This window comes from Nannospalax galili, unplaced genomic scaffold (assembly GCF_000622305.1).
Source record: "Nannospalax galili isolate Female #2095 unplaced genomic scaffold, S.galili_v1.0 scaffold334, whole genome shotgun sequence".
NCBI lineage: Eukaryota > Metazoa > Chordata > Mammalia > Rodentia > Spalacidae > Nannospalax > Nannospalax galili.
Genome location: NW_008336888.1, coordinates 3,146,098 through 3,163,577, shown reverse-complemented (window position 1 = coordinate 3,163,577; position 17,480 = coordinate 3,146,098). Strand labels below are relative to the sequence as shown.

The 17,480-nt window shown below is 41.1% G+C and overlaps 1 protein-coding gene across 13 annotated transcripts in view; it reads left to right on the top strand.

Moving 5' to 3' along the window:
• The window catches only part of Rgs22 (regulator of G protein signaling 22), a 171,883-nt gene that overhangs the window by 42,133 nt on the left and 112,270 nt on the right, over positions 1 to 17,480 (top strand). For 11 of the 13 annotated variants that reach the window (XM_029562779.1, XM_029562775.1, XM_029562773.1 and 8 more), the window contains 4 exons: positions 5,353 to 5,438; positions 6,031 to 6,199; positions 10,214 to 10,343; positions 13,325 to 13,940. In XM_029562779.1, coding sequence (XP_029418639.1) covers positions 5,353 to 5,438; positions 6,031 to 6,199; positions 10,214 to 10,343; positions 13,325 to 13,940 — 1,001 coding nt within the window. Of the gene's footprint in view, positions 1 to 4,941; positions 4,962 to 5,352; positions 5,439 to 6,030; positions 6,200 to 9,478; positions 9,616 to 10,213; positions 10,344 to 13,324; positions 13,941 to 17,480 lie in introns of those variants that run through there. The other 2 variants (XM_029562781.1, XM_029562780.1) reach the window with 2 other exon arrangements.

Below are 17,480 nucleotides of genomic sequence, written 5' to 3'. Positions count from 1 at the left end.
TTTTTATTTCTGTTTACATTCTTGATATAGCTGTACTTTTCCACAGTTATGGCTTCATTGAAGTTCTTTCCACAACCCTTGGTATAGTCATTCCTTTCTTCAGCACTTTGTATTGCTTCCAGAACTCTCTGAAGGGCTGGTTTTGTGGACATGAATTCCTTCAGCCTATTTATGTCATGGAAGATTTTTCTTTCCCCTTTGACTATAATAGACATTTTGGCTGGATATAGTAATCTGGGTTGGCATCTGTGGTCATTTAAAACTGGGAATACTTTTGTCCAGGCTCTTCTGGCTTTCATAGTTTGCACTGAAAAGTCAGCTGTAATCCTAATGGGTTTTCCTTTATAAGTGACTTGTTTCTGTTTTGCAGCTTTCAGTATTGCCCCTTTGTTCTGTATGCTTAGTTTTTACTGTGATGTGCCATGGAGAGTTTCTTTTCTGGTCCTGTCTGTCTTTTTTGGTCCTGTACTGTCTGTTTCTTAAATTTTTCTGGTCCTGTCTGTTTCAAATACATGTATGGGCATGTCTTTCTTTAATTTTGGGAAATTTTTTTCTATGATTCTGTTGAAGATCTGGTTCATGCCATTATCTTGGGATTCTTCTCCTTCCTATATGCTTATGATTCAGAAGTTTGTTCTTTTTTTTTTTGTGTGTGTGTGTGTGTGTGTGTGTGTGTGTGTGTGCGTGTTTGAGACAGGGTCTCCCTGTAACCTCAGCTTTCCTGGAACTCTCTATGTAGACCAGCCTGGCCTTGTACTCACAGAGATCCGCCTCTGCCTCCCAAGTGCTGGGATTAAATGCGTGACGTACCATGCCTGGCTAAGTTTGGTCTTTTTATGATGTCACACAATTCCTGCTTATTCCATATTCTTGTGTTTTCTTAAATTTTTCATATTCTTTGCTTGAGTGGTCTAGTTAGTCCACTTTATCTTCCAGTCTTGATATTCTGTTTTCCACTTCATTCATCCTATTGGTGAGGCTTTCTCCTGTCATTTCTATTTGGCTTACTGAGTGTTTCACTTTGTTCTTCATTTCAGCCTGAGTAGTCTTCAATATTTCTAGCTCTTTTCTGAATTCATTCAGAAGTTTATCCCTATCTTCCTTCAGTTGTTTGATTTCTTTGTTTTTTTAATTCCTGAATTCTTTTATCATGTTTATAATTGTTCTTTTGAGTTCCATGTCCTGCATTATCTCTAGGGGGTTCTCATTGTACTCCTCTAGAGGACTATTGGTATTTGGTGGGGATAAGTTATTTTGGTTTTTCATGTTATTATTTTTTATGTGTGATTTTTGACATGTGAATTTCTTTTGTAGTTTCTGATTCTTGTGTGAGACTCAAACCTTCAAGTTTAGGTCTGCTTTATGTAAACTTTATGTGTCTTTGTGGTTTACTTTTTGGGCATGAAAACCTGATTCCTCCAACCTTCCGGTACTCTCTTTTGATTTTATATTGGAGTGCCCAGATTGCTTTTGTCTTCAGGAGTTCCTACAGAGGCCCAAGTTAGATGAGGATCAGATGCTCTCAGGCTTTTTCCTAAGGTCTGGATCCCTCTGGGAAAGATTTTGGCCTCAGGAGTTTGGGGGTTGGACTGGCCTGGGATCAGGGCCCAGGAAAGATGCTGGTCTCCAGCAGCTGGTGGCAGTGACACTCAGAGATGCAAAGGGAGATGGGGGTGGGAAGAGTCCCAGAGGGCTCCTGGGGACTGCACTCAGGAACTGGGTTGGCCTGCATGCAAAGGATCAGGAAGCCAAAAGGTCAGCCCAGGCCTCTAGGAAAGAGGCTGGAGTGCTCTGCAGCCCAGGGAAGCAGAGGGATGTGAGGGTGGGGGACCAGGCCCAGAGGGCTCTTGGGGACTTTGAGAAGGAACTGGGTCCATCTGTATGCAAGGGATCAGGAAGAAGTGGTGGCCCTGGGCCCAGAGCTCAGCCCCAGGAAACAGGCTGGTGGTGGTGCAGCCCAGAGAAGCAGAGGGAGGTGAGGGTGGGGCCAGGCCCAGAGCACTCCTGGGGATGCGAGAAGGACCTGAGTTTGTCTGGATGCAAAGGATCAGGAAGCAGTGGCGGTTCCCCAGGTGTCTGGGGTGCCAAGACAAGGCATGGGACAGGACCTAGGAGGAGAGACGGGTGGGCGAGATGGGAAGGTGAATGAGGCTTGGGGAGTCAAGGTGTAGAGGGTGAAGATCGACTTACCCCGGAGAGGGGGCGGGGGCCCTGCAGGCCCAGGGAAGCAGAGGGAGGTGAGGGTGGGACCAGGCCCAGAGGGCTCCTGGGGACCTGGAGAAGGAACTGGGTCTGTCTGGATGCAAGGGATCAGGAAGTAGTGGTGGCCCCAGGCCAAGAGCTCAGCCCAGGGAAGGAGAGGGAAGTCAATCAACATACTTTTAACTAACAAGTCTAAAATTAGTCTCAAAGAAAATGAGAAACTAAAAGGCAAGTATCACAATTTGGTATGTAGCTAAATTAGTCACTAGAGAGAAGTTTATAGATTCAAATAATAGAAAATATGTAATAGAAAACAAAACTACTAAGTACAGCTGTCAGTGATCTATCTTCTGCCACAGGAAACAAGAAAAATAAAAGTTAAATTAAACCCAAGTAAAGAAATAACACAGTGAGTTTGAAAACATAAAAACAAGAGCAAAAGGTCAAAGCTAGTTCTTTGTATAAAACTCAGTGAAATTCATAAGCTATTATTTGGATTGATAAAGAATGAAAAGAGTGGCTGGTTGTGGAGGTGCATGCCTTTAATCCCAGAACTTGGGAAGCATAGGCAGGTAGATCTCTGTGAGACTGAGGGCAGCCTGGTCTACATAGTGAGCCCCAGACTAGATGGGGCTACAGGGAGACTCTGTCTCAAAATATCCAAAAAGAAAGAAAGAAAGAAAATAAAAGAAAAAAGGAATGAAAAGGGATATGTAAATAAGAGTAATGTCATAAATGAAGGGCATTAGAGATCCTGTAGATGGTCAAAGAACAAGGGGATTTTATAAAGTGTTATTATGTATACAAACTCAATAACTTAAAGCAAATGGACATTCCTTGAGGGACACAGATTACCAATGCTCACACAAGAGGATAGGTCACTGAAATAGTCTTCTGCTAAAGAAATCACATCTACCATTAAAAACCTTCTCAATGGGGGCTGGAGAGATGGTTCAGTGATTGAATATGTACTGTTCTTCCAGAGGCCCTGCACTGGCTTTCCAGCACCCACATTGGGTGGCTCACACCTGCCTGTAACTACAGCTCCAGGGAATCCAACACCCTCTTTGATTTTCATGGGCACTGCACTCAGGTCCACATATCCCCCCGCCACCACACACAGATAAACACACATAATTTAAAAAATAATAAAAACAAATGTTTTAAACCTTTTAAAAAACCCACCAAGAATACTCAGGACTATCTGGCTACACTGGTGAATGAATTTTGTTAGTTGTTTTACTTACCTGTAGCATTTGTTTAGGTACTGATATTCATTAGAATTCTGGTAAAAGTGAATAAGGAAAACTAAATTCAATAGTGAAGAAATATTTTCGGATGAGTAGCAACTTGATAAGCCTACAATGATTCTACTTTGCCCTTACAACATCAAGGTAAAATCTAAACTCCTCAGTATTACTTAAGACTAGATTATACCCAGTCAGACTTCTCTATTCCCCCACCCCTAACCCTCACATGGCATTCTGGATGAGAGAGAGGGAGAGAGAGGAGAGAGGGAGAGAGAGAGAATGCAAATGGAGGCCAGAGGTTGGCATCAGGTGTCTTTCTCTGTTGCTCTCCATCCTGTTTTTTGAGACAGGTCTCTCACTGAACCTGGAGCTCACAGTTTCAGCTAGACTAAGCTGACCACAAGCCTCTGGAACCCTCCTGTCTCTGTACACACCAGTAGTGGGATTACAGACACATGTGCTACTCTGGGCTTTTTACATGGGTGTTAAGGGTTCGAACTCAGGTCCTCATGCTTGGCCAGCAAGCACTTCACCCACTGAGCCATTTCCCCAAACCCCTAGGATCTAATGCTATCAATAGTAAGCTTGCTGATTGTTTCCAAGCCTGTTCCCCTGCTAAAACTACAGAGGCATGGTCCAGGTCAGAGTGCAGCAGGACATTTTCTATGGAAAACGCCTCCTGGGTAGAGTCCATGTGGACTCCCACAGAAGTCTACACAATGTAACCTACAACACTCAACCATATCTTTTTTATGTCTTTTGATTTATTTATTTTTATTTTATGGCCATAAGTGTTTTGCTGGCAGTTATATAAGTGCACCCATGTCATGCAGTGCCCACGGAGTCCAGAATAGGGTCAGATACCATGGAACTGGAGTTACAGACTGTTGTTAGCCACCATGTGGGTGCTGAGAACTGAACCTGGGTGCTCTGCAAGAGCAGACAGTTCTCTTACCCTCTGAGGCATCTCTCCAGCCCCCTCAACTATATCTTGATGTTGGTATCACCAAGACATTGCCCGAGTTGTTAAATACTTAGCAAAGAACCTAAAACTCCTGGAGAACATGGGGCCTGAAATGTTCTTACTAAGTTGTCTTGTTGGTTCTTTTTCTGCTTATTATTCCTTTATTATATTTTATGGATTAATTGACTGTGTGTGTGTGTGTGTATGTGTGTGTGTGTGTGTGTGTGTGTGATGTATATATGCATTTGCATGCATTTGGTCAGAGGACAACTTGTAGGAGGCAGTAGATTGTCTCCTTCTACCCTGTGTTTCTGCCCTGTGTTTCCTGGGAATCGAACTCAGACTGTCAGGCGTGTTAACCAACTGAGTCATCTCACTAACCCCGTTTATGATCACTTTTTGCTGATTTTATGGTAGTAAGAATATTAAAATTTAACTATATTTTTTTCTCATTCTTTTTTTTTTTGGTAAGGCACTTTCTTGAATTTCACTTGTTAGTCTGTACAATGGAGTCAATAGCTGGAACAGAGCTGAGAGAATTAAAGGTAACAGAGATGAGAAGGGGGCTGCCTCACATTTGTGGCTACAGGTTACTGTTCTGTTTGTACAAATAGTAGATAGAGGCAGAACTAGGGGCCATTATTGCCTTCCTTATTGGTCCATTGTCCTGAAAGATAACTTTCCTCTCTCTGTGTCTCCTTTCTTTCTTGACAGCTGGCCTCCAGCTTGCTATAGTAACTAAGGTTGGCTATGAATTTCTTATCCTTCTGCCTGCACTCGTGACTGCTGGGATTATGGGTATGCACTACCATGCTTGGTCTATGCCAGTGCTGGGGATTGAACCCAGGGCTTCATGCATTTTAGGCAAATGCTCTACAGACTGAGTTATATCCCCAGCCTAAAGATGGCTTTCTTTTTTTCATGTTTCCCTAATAGTGTCTCAATCGTGAACAAGGTATTAAGTGGATCAAAAAAGAAAGACTTCCAGCATTTCTGGAAAGTGATTGCTACTTTGAATACAGGTATCACAATGCAAAGTACAATCTCTTCTCTCTCTCTCTCTCTCTCTCTCTATATATATATATATATGTGTGTGTGTGTGTGTGTGTGTGTGTGTGTGTGTATGTGTGTGTTTAATGCCAGTTTGCTTCGTATGAAGTTTTTGTCTGTGATTTCTTAGCATCTGTAGGAATTTGGATCCCTTCTGCTGTAGAATAAAAGTGATAAAACATTAGCAAAGATCACTGAACTTTTCTAAAGAGATTTTACAATGATATTCTTTGATTATGAATATTTTTACTTTTAAAATTATTTGTCATTCATAGTAGTATTTACATGCAAGTGTAAAATGGAATGTTAGTATGACATTAAAAACACAGAGCTCGGTGTGATGGTGCATACCTTTAATCTCAGCACACTGGAGGCAGAGGCAGGCAGATACCTGTGAGTTCCAGGCCAACTGGGGTTATTCAAATGTTTATTCAAACATTTCAAAATTTTACTAAAAGTTGAATTAGCTTAGAATAATTTTAAATAAAATGTAAATTAATACTAAAATATTAATTGTGAATACTTCTATGAGTAAGTCATTAATTTGGTATTTCTACAATGCAGGTTAGCCAAATTGATCTCACAAGTAACATGGAGCAAGTCGGGTATGAATTTCATTGTAGGTACAACCTTTGCTCCCTGGGTCCTGAGAAAACCACCCACTCCACCACCTCCCACCACTGAAGATGACCATCTTGGGATTATGAAAAAGTTCTACATTTCTCTTGGCGAGGTAAAAGCATGAGTATTTTTTCATGACTTGGCATCAGCAAAACTTTACATTTCAGAGACAAGGGAAAGTGATTTAAAGTACTTCTAAAGCAGAATTAGGGACAATTCTTATGAATTTATGCTAACTCCTGTGTTCTGCATTATTTTATCTGAAATGCAAATAGAAATATTATTTTCATGTATTTGAAGTAGCAAAAGCAAGATTGAGACATGTGTTTTGTACTTCATCACCTAGGAAGCAAAGGTATTTATATTATACCCCTCATATTCCAAAATTTTTATCATAGGGATTCAATTACTTATGTATAAAATGTGAGTATTGTCTAGATAACCCTTAGACATAAAAATGCATCACCATTTAACTGCTAATCAGAAAGACTTGTCTTCTGTTATTGCAAAAGTGTGTAGTCATATGAGTAATTTGAATAGATGCAACCTGGAATCAAATGTCATTTTGGATTGTCACAATATAGTGAAAACTCATATTTTATTTTTTGCCTTTAATTACCAGATCTTTCCTCTTGTAGCACACTTGTGGTACATGAGTCTAGATGAGACCTGGAATGGCAAGCATGGTCCATGTGCTCTTAGCCTCCATCTGTGATAGATATTGCTAATCAATTGTGACCATTTTTCTGCTGAGCTAGGTCTAAGCTTCAAATTCTTTTGAACAGAATATTCTAGAGAGGAACCCTCTTTGACAACTATGTTGAAATGGATGGTCTTGTGTTATTTGAACATTTTTTTTCTATTCATTTTATAGTTCCTAGTTAATTATGTAGTGTGGGCATTTCTACCAAATGATATATATCAGTATTGTTGAAGATTATACCAGTTCCGTTTTTCTGCTGCTTAATGCTCGGTAATATACTAACAGTACACTTTCTTCTCAGCAATGCTTTTCAGTTTTTGTTTTTCTTTTACATACAGTGGAAATGCCAGGAACTATTTACTGATAAATGGAGCCAATAACCATTCCAAGGGTAGTTCACTTCAGGGGAATTAGTTCTGATAAGTGAAATTAATAAAATGTAGAGAGCAAAAATGCAACCTAATTTACTTTTGCTCTTTTCGGAGATGATACTTAATACTTTAGCTGCTTATTATCATTCAGAGCTTTTCAATTTTGAGGATTCAAATTTCTTTTCATGTTTAAATTGCTTAAACCAGACTGTAGATCATGATCATTTGTGATATTTCCTTGAGTCTTCATTGAGGCCATGTAAACACATAATAAGCCCACTTCTTAAAAGCAGTAAGTGGAATTATCAGCTGATAGCTAGCTTCCTTCTCTCCTCTTCCTTCTCCTGTCTCTGACTTTCCTCCTTTTCAAGCAGTTGACACACACTGGTCTGTATTCGACATTTTTCTGTTGCTGTGGTAGCAACACTGACCAAAGCAATTAATAGAAGGAAGAGTTTATTTGAGCTTATGGTTCCAAAGGGGCAAGAGTCCATCATGGCAGGGAGGCATGGTGATAGAGGTGGCTGGAGGCAGAGCAGAAGCTAAGCTCTCACATCTTCAAGCAGGCACAGGAAGCAAGAAAGTGACTTGAGATCCAGAAAGACTTAAGAACCCTCTAAGCCCACCTCCCCACCCCCCGTGATGTGCTTCCTCCAGGATAGCCACACCTTCTAACACCTCCCAAAACAGCACCACCAACTGGAGACAAAATGTCCAAATACGTGGAGCCTATCGGGGACATTCTCATTCAAACCACCACATGGTCTTGAGTATTCCTTAATTATATTGTCTACATCCCAAGGCTTAGGACAATTCTTGGGAAAGAGTAGTGGCTCAAATAAATGTTGAATGAATTATAGTTATTGATAATATATGTCTTAGCTTTAAAGGAAAGACATAAGCTGGGTGTTGTGGCCATGCCTGTAATCCCAGCACTTGGGATGCTGAGGCAGAAGGAGCTCATCAGTTTAAGGCCACCCTGGTCTACATTATTTGAGACCATCCAGAGCAACTTACTGATATCCTGTCTAAAAAAAATAACCAAAGTGAATAAATAACTGAAAGAAGACCACACTGCATCAGAATCTTTCAAAGCTTTTATGCACTCAAGAAAACAGTGGCTACACAGAGGACACCTCTCCTTTCCTTCTCATGTGTTGTCTCATTGGGGTCTGCTTTGCCCTCTGGAATGTGTGTCATAGACAAGTACTGGCTCTTCTGTGTGAGCCCTGCCTCCTGCTAGTGTTAAGCAGAGTGTCAGCAACTTGGCAGCTGGAGAAAGGAGGGAGAGGAGTGCTGGGCATCCCTTCTGTGCTTCTGGATTCCCAGGGAGAAACAGGAGAGAGCATTGTTACAGGAAGCAGGCAGAGGAATCCCCCAGAAAACTGGGATAGGGCTGGGCTGTTGTTTTTTTTTTTTTTTTTTCAATTTTCAGTACTTTTTAATTTAACTTATTCCTTGACAATTTTACACATGTAAATATTTTGATCATTTTGATCATTTTCACACCTCATTCCCCCCTCTTATCTCACTCTCACTCTCTCTAGAACCCTTCTTCCCAACACATCCCCAGCACACTCTCCTACTTTCTTGTCTTTGTAAGAAAGTAACCCATTGAGTCTAATTAGGGTTCCTTGCAGGTGCATGCATCATGGGCAGTTCACTGGTGGCTCTACCTTGGAAGAAAAATGACTCACCATTTCCCAGTATCCATTAACCGCTGGCAGCTCCTCAGGGGTAGATCGGGTCAGCTGACTTAGGGAGTGGAGGACACAAAGCAAAGTTTCCCTTCTGTTTTTTTAAAAATACTTCATTTATTATTTTTATTTTATGTGTATGAGTATATTGCCTGCATGTATGTAAGTGCACCTATGTTGTGCAGTGCCCTTGGAGATCAGAAGAGGGTGTCAGGTCCTCCACAACCCTGGAGCTGGAGTTACAGATGGTTGTTAGCCACCATGTGAGTACTAAGATGTGAACCCGGGTCTTCTCCAAGAACAGCCAATGCTCTAAACTGTTGAGCCATCTCTCCAGCCCCTTCCCGTCTGTTTTTAAGTTCAGATCATTTTCCCCTTGAAAAGCAGATACATTTTTACTGTGGGGAGCTTTTGTGGGTGATACAAAAGAAAGGAAAAAAAAAAAACTGGGTAAAGGTGGAGTCAGGAATCAGTCCTGTGAAACATCCAATCCAAGCACAGTTGGGCAAGCCCAGTCTGAGGCACAGGGGTGGCCAAGCTGGCAGAGGTTTCCAGTGGTACTAAAAATAGATTCTCTGATATGCAGGGACAAGGTCAGTAAAAACACTGCGCCAGGTCTGATAGAATTGGGGACATGAAATAATTGGAAAAGCTGTAAGTAGGAGCAACTAGCTGAGATGCAGCAGAGGAATCATGAAACTGGAGTGAATCTAGGAAATAAGCCTTCATGCCCTTCTTTGTCAGCTGTCGCCCAAAAGTAAGAGCAGAAAAAATTTGATGGGTCTTGAGTACAGTTTTTGTCTTTGGTTACCTAATATGAAAAAGTCTGAATTGAAATTTCTTTCATATTCTCCTTTACATTTATACCTCTCTCTCAATCTCTCTCTTCTCTTTCTCTCACTCTGTCTCGCTCTGTCTGTCTCTCTCTGTCTGTCTCTGTCTCTCTGTCTCTCTCTGTGTCTCTGTCTCTGTCTGTCTCTAACTCTGTCTCTCTCCATCTCTCTCTGTCTGTCTCTGTCTCTCTCTCTCTGTCTCTCTCTCTCTGTCTCTCTCTCTCTCTCTCTCTCTCTCTCTCTCTCTGTACATGCTCAGGTACCTGCAGAGGCAAGAAGAGGGTAACAGATCCCTGGAGCTGGAGTTACAGGTGTTGTGGTCTTCTGGCTCTCTGAACCACTGAGCCATCTCTCCAGTTTCCATGCTCTTAACTGATGACTTTTTAGTACATTCTTCTTTTAATAGAATAATTTCCCTCATATATTGTATTGTATAAATTGAATTATAATGTTTTTTTCAGATTTTTGATTGGAAGAATATTGCTAAGGTTATGTTAAACTAATATGTTTCTTTCTTCCTAGGCCTCCTATGCTCAAACAAAAGATTGGTTTACACTGGCAAAACAAAGTCAGCAGACAGTAACCACTTTTTCCTTACCCTGCTGTATACCGCACCACAAAGTTGCATCACCAGCTATTTCTTCTGTTTCTGGTAAGAAGAAGAGGATGACTTCAGAGCCTCTTGTTTGTTCTAATCTTATAGAACTGAGTGGTTGGCGAGAAAAAAATAACTGACCCCTGTCCCTGCTGCCCAACTCAGCCATTGCCTCCCTTCTGCTTCCTACTGGTTTTCTTCTGGTTGGATTTGTCTCATTATTGTTATTGTTTGTCATTGTTTTTGAGACAGAGTCTCACTGTGCAACTCAGACTGGCCTCAGCTTCTAAGTGCTGGGATTACAAGTGTATGCCACCACACCTGGCATACTTCCTACCTACTCTCCTTTAAGAAGTTGGTATTGGTAAAAGGGGGATTGTTTTAGAACCAAATTCTGATATTTATTAGTCATGTGGTTATGCACAGAATCCCACTGTGCAGACCAGGCTAATCTCAAACTCACTATTACTGGCTGGCCCTGAAATTACAGTAATCCTTCTTGCCCTTGGCCTCTGGAGTGCTGGTGTTGTAGGCATGAATGACCATGCCCAGCTTTTACTAGTGTGATTTTAAATTTTCTTTTTAATTTATGTGTATGTGTATGTGTGTATGTGCCTGCATGAGATTGTGTGCACCACATTCATGCAGGTGCTTGGGGAGGACAGAGGAAGATAAGTCCTCTGGAACTGGAGTTATAGGTGGTTGTGAGCCACCTGATGTGCAACCTGGTCCTCTACAAGAGCAGTATATGAGCTTAACTGCAGAGCCATCTCTCCAGCCCCTGGTTGTATTTTTTAAAATCCCTCTTGGGATCTTGCTTTTTCTCGTCTGTAAGATTACACTAATCATATATAGCAAGTGTGTAGAAAATGCCTGGCCTACTACTTGCTGCATCATCTGGGGTCAGTAAGTATTTATCCTGTCTTTATTTCTATCATGCTTAATGAATTCCTATTTTCAAGTTTTTGCAATAAAGTGAATGCAGTGTTTTTGACTTCTTAAAAGTAAATTGGCTGAGACTGTTGATACATGCCTATAATCTAACACTTGGCAAACTGAGGCAGGAGGATTGTGAGTTTGAGGACAACCCAGGCTGTATAGCAAGACCTTGTCTTAAAAATAAACAAAAATTGGAAATAATCACTGATGGAATTTTGATTTCTTTTCTACTTTTAAGTTCAGACTCTTTTTTCCCCCTTGAAAAGCAGATGAATTTCTAACTATGGGGTTTTTGTGAGTGATACAAACTTTTAATAAGAATTGAAGGACACTGCCACAAATGGGAGTGACTAATTATGATGCTAATGAGGGAAAATTTAGAAAGTCAGTCACAGTTAACTCCAGTCTCTGAGAGACACATAGAACTTCTGGAGAAGGTAAGTCTGAATGCTCTAGAATTGACTCCAAATCTAGAGAAAGAAAAAATCCTCTTCATTGAAAATAGCTGGACTTGTGTGTGTCTTGCTGTTCCTCACATACTGAAATAAAAAAGTAGAGCATAGTGAGAGTGACCAGCGGGAGAAAGGCTGGCAGGAGGCACTGAGCAGAGATACCCACCCTGCTCTCTGCCCTAGCTTCCCTGTGGGGTTGAGGTGAATGCTCAGGAACCCATCACAGATTTACAAAGTCTAATCTATTTTAGGGAAATTTATTATATTCGTTTTCAATAAAAAGTATAACAAAATGTTTTCAGTCCACGGAGTTTTGAAATCTGGTAACTAATGGTAACTGATGGTAGGCATGTTCACAGTTACCTGATCTGTGGTGTTGCAGGGTGAGATTGATATGTGAAACACAATGCTGACGCTTTATAGTTCACTGACTGCTGAAAGAGAAAATAAGAGCTAAAAAACTGTGGCGCACACCTTTAATCCCAGCACTCGGGAGGCAGAGGCAGGCAGATCTCTGTGAGTTCAAGGCCAGCTTGGTCTCCATAGTGAATCTAGGACAGCTGGGGCTACAGGGTGACCCTCATTCAAAAAAAAGATTAAAAAAAAAAGTTAGTTTCATGAGTCCCTACTTTATTTTCCCACTTTAATAATAAGGACTATAGTTATGATAATTTTTTGGGGGGTGTTTTTGTTTGTCATTGTTTGTTTTTTGAGGCAGGGTCTCATCATGTAGCACTGACTGGCCTGTAATTTGCTATATAGACCAGGCTGGCCTCAAACAGAAATCTGCCTGCCTCTGCCTCCCATTATGTTTTTATCCTCACTCTAAGTTTAAATATAACTAAAATAGTTTAAATTAGCTCTCAACATCAAGCAATGGGCCATTGATTAAAATAGTGCTGGGATAAAAGGTATGTGCCACCACACCTGGTTGTATGATAGTTTTTTAGACCTTCTTATGAATAGTTGGGGGCTGGAGCGATGGCTCAGCTGTAAAGAGTACTGACTGCTCTTACAGAGGACCTGGGTTTGATTCCCAGCACCCACATAGTGGCTAATAACCATCCATAACTCCAGTTCCAGGGGAATCCAACGCCTTCTTCTGACTTTTGTGGACATTGTACAAAACAGGTGCACTTACACACATGCAGGCAATACACTCATATGTGTGAAATAAAAATAAATAGATAAAACATTTTTTAAAATAATGAGCAATTAAACATTATTGACACAGATTCCAGTTCTGGGGTGCTCATAATGGTCGCATTATTTCACACAAGAGGAAGTGTTAAAGCACATAAAGCAGTTGTTAATGTACAGGATATCTCATGCACTAGTAGATTTGGTCTTTGTATTTTGTCACTAATTCTATATTTTAGAAATACTACATTTTCAAAGCTTATAATCTCTTTTTGAGATCCTCTGTGTTAGAGACATTGAACAGTTAGTATCCTTGTGGGAGGGCGAAGTTAATTCTTGTTGGCAGTTTTTCTCTAGTGACTCCAAACATGGCTTTAAAATCCTGCTAAAGACAACGGTCCATGCAGTCACCCCTGAGGCTGTCCCATTTGCCATGGCTCTGTAGCATGTTTAATAGAAGATTCTGTATTCATATATAACCTAATAGACTTTTATGATTTAATACAGAGAATTTTATCTTTGATGATGGAGTTCACCCCAGAACAATAAATGACTTATCTAAAACATCTGAAATAACTCCTGAATTGGAAGAAGAAGGATCTATATCCATAAAAGACACTCCTTCGCAAGCTCTTCTGAGAATATACCTTGAAAAGCAAGTGGAAGAGGATGACAGAAACCTGACAATGCATTTCTCCTCACTAGAAGAATTTTTAAATGCCTATATAATCTTTATTTTGAGAGAAGCTGTTGAGCATATCACAGGACATTCCTTTACTGATAACCCAAGCAACGTAAACTTCTACCATATACGACGAGCAGTATTAGATAACCCCATGTCTTCCGCTAGCAAGAAAGTTGTAGTCCCACCAGAAAAGGAAACTGTAAAGGAAAGCTCAGAAGAGATACTGGAGAAAGTAAGTCTAAGTTCAAAGAGTGAGAGCATTGGGCCTGAGAGCAGGGCTAACTGGTGTATGTCTCACAGAACTTACGACATTGGCAATAGAAGGGAATTTGAAAGATTTAAGAAATTTTTAAAGGGCACATTAGGAGAGAAATACTGGTGGCTGTGGATGGATATTGAGAGGTTAAAAGTTCTAAAGGATCCTGGAAGACATCAAAGGTATTTTCATTTTTATTTGTCAATAATTTAAAATATACAAATTATAGAATATTTGTGTTACTTAAGCATAGGCAGAAAGCCTGAAATAGATATTAAAATGTAGTTTATACCTGTGTAAGAATGAAAATGATAAAATTTATTTTATGATAAATTTTGATTTCATAAGTTTTCTGATTTTATAACTTTCAGGTACTAATAATAGTAGTTATTTGGATTTTAATAATGTTTATGCCTATAAATTCTAGAACTACTCTAAAATTATTCTACTTGGATGATGCATAACTTTTATAGGATGATTTATCACTATATGACCACACTCACATAAGATGGGCAATGCTACCAGTGTAAAGGCCTGTTCCCACTGTCTGCTTGACTGACACATTCTGTGGTCTTTGGTCAAATGCTATGCAGCTGACTGGCTGTGAGTCTCTCTGCTAGAGAGCCTCCTGAAGGTCTAACAGGCCTCAGGTCTTCATTTGGCCAGCTCCATCTGCTTTAGATTACTATAAGTGTTAATATGAGCAGGACATTACTTAAAGAAAGTCCTTGAGTCTATAGTTTACTGATTGAATCTGAAACAGATTAGACTGTAATTTCTATTAAGGGTTTGATGAGTATATACTAGTGTTGCACTAAATTGTCCCTTTCTCCCTTCTTGGGAGCCTCTGCCTATGTGCCCTCCAAGGCCCCAAGGGCTCGAAGACTAACATAAGACATTTTTAGTTTGGGTTTTGTACCGTTTTTATGACTTTGGGAGGGAGTGACTTACAAAAAACAGCTTCTCAGGACCCACGCATCATTCAAGTCCTGCCTACAGTATCCATTAGCATTCATGAGCTGCACCCATGGTCTTAAGTGTCCCATCCCATATCCATACCCAGCAGGATACTACAGTTCGCCTCATAGGCCCCACACACACTTTTCTCCATTCCAATCTTGCTGCCGTGCTAACTCTCTGCAGCTAACTCTCCATCTCCTGGGCAGCTCCACCCCTCTTCCCAGGGTGCCCCTCATCTTGTCCCTGGCTGGCTTACACTTTTTAGAGAAATGAATAATTTGGGGCTACACTCCACCCCTTTCCTCTTGCTCTTACAAACTTTCCACCATTTCTTCCATGAATTTCCCTGAGCCTTGGAGGGGGTGACAGATGAAGGGTGATCTCTCTTGTATTATGGTGAGATAGTGACCTCTTGGGCTTCCACATCATTCGTCTTCAAGATGTGGCCACTGATCTGTCTCAGTGGTGGTTTTTCTACTATGAAGACAAATGGAAGGAAGTAGACACATCTAAACAAACATGAATGTAAATACAAATGTCTAGAAGAGATCCCAGTAGGTGTACCATATTCATTAAACAGTATACTTGCAACTTTTTCCCTGCTGGGGACTGTAGCCTTCCCTGACACAGGGGGTTGGCCTGGTCTACAGTACTACATGTGCGTACCACCCCTAGAAGCCGGCCTTATCCAATTAGAAATTTGTCAGTTGTATGTATGTTAGTTGAGCCATTATTGCACTAGCAGACATTGCTTGGCATGTCCATAATGTGCAGCATGCGGGGTCCATTGTTGAGTAGAATCATAGGGGACCCTTTCTTCCCCAATCATCTGCATAGTGCCTTCTGGCACTTGAAAGCCATCTATCCTGTGGCATGGAGTTTTTGGCTTAGTCTCACCTCCATCTCTTCTTCTCCTGTGCTCACATCATGCAGTGTCTTCAGCAACATGGCCTTACTGACCTTTCTAGTGTACAACAGGCGTTAATGGCAATAGCCTTGGTTAATTTGAGGGCCTCTAGGATCTCTCTCTGACCAGTAGCTCATAGGGGGGCAACCCACACCTGGTACTGTAGTTTTTCTTAACAGTTTTATAGTTTTGGGAGCCTCTGTTTTTATCTTAGCCAGCCATAAAACTCCCAAAAATCTTACAGCTATAGCTGCCCTTTGTTTCTTCAGGTATCTTTCAAATGGGTTTCACATCTGTAAAACACTCAGTGGTTAACATCATATATTAAATCAATCATAGACAAGATCTAATACAGCATGGAAAGGTTTTATCCATTCGTATTAATTGCTTTCTCCATAGATCTTTGTTAGGTACCATATCATGGGTAAGAGGCATTAATTTGGTTAGTTCTTTACTATCTTTATTTATCCCTTTGGAGTCATCCTGCATTCTGGGGATCTTACATGGAGTCTCTTTGTATTCTTTTATCCTTGATACACAGGTGCTGATTTCAGTTGCCTAATCCTGCCCCTGGCTAAGGAGGCAGGGGGTCTCTCTTTTCCCCACTGCACCTGTTGGTTCCAAGTCAGGCAAGCCCTGGGTCTGCCTCCTGATGGTAGCCATACCTGTCACCTTTCCATTGACCATACTTGGCTGCTGGGGGAGGCCCTGGTGGAAAAAACTGCCTCCACCCCTAGCATAGCCTTTCTCAGGAAAGAAAGGCACCTTATTTAAGCTCTGGGGATCCTTAACCACCCTGGGACAGTTTTTATTCTTTGAATGCCTTTTGTAAACTGTTCTTCCAGTTTTAAAGCCGTCCAAAAATTTCTTAGTACTGAATTTGGTTTTCTACCAATTTTTTTCTTTGGGAATTTGGGCTTTACATAAATCTTGCAACATTTGTCTTTGAGTAACCCAAACAGACCATTTCTTCTGTCTGGTCTTTTTTATATCTGTTGCAGGTTGTTCTGTTATTCTGCAGACACATTTTACATACTGGTTTGAGTCACTTAGATTTGCTAAAGCCTCTCTCACTTTACAAAGATCTTGTCCCATTAAAGGACTTAGCAAAAACATTAAAGCTCTATGCCATTCTCAAGGTCCCAGTTGAATTAAGCTTTTCTTTATATCTCTGGTGAACACAGTCTTATCTGGCCCAGTGAACGGGGCATCATATATTGCTTTCCTCATACCTAGTTCTCTCAGTAATGCCTGTCCCTCCTTTATAGTGCTCCAGCCACTGCAAATCGCAGGAGTCTCCCCTGGTGACAACTATTCAATTCTACACAGACACAATCAGTATAAACAAGGAGTCCGTGGGGAAGTGGTCTTCAGAATACTTAATCCACACTCATGGACAGGAGACCGCATTGCTGTAGCAGGGATCCAGTACACAGTGGCTGCCATAGACCGCTGGCGAGTAAAGATAAAAAAGACAATTCAGGATTCAAGGCCCCAGAGAGCTATGAAAGTCTTAGATCAGACATGCAGCATGGCCGTGAAGCAGCTTCAAAGCCTCAATGCCTCCCGCAGCTTCTCTTGGGATCACATTCTCACTTTATCGTTAATCTCCTGAGAAACTTCTCTAATGCTAATGTCTCCACTTGCTTTCTCTGTGCCCTCCTGCAGGGCTCACTTTCTTGTCCCTCTCTCAGTTTATAGTGTTACTCCCCAGGCCACTACTCAGTGTTCTCGGAAACTTCTAGTACACGGCCCCATGCCTGCCCCTCCCCTTTTTCTTAACAAAACAGTGTTGGACTCCATGAACCTCTAAATGCCCACACTCATCAAGCCGAGATATCACAATTAAGGAAAT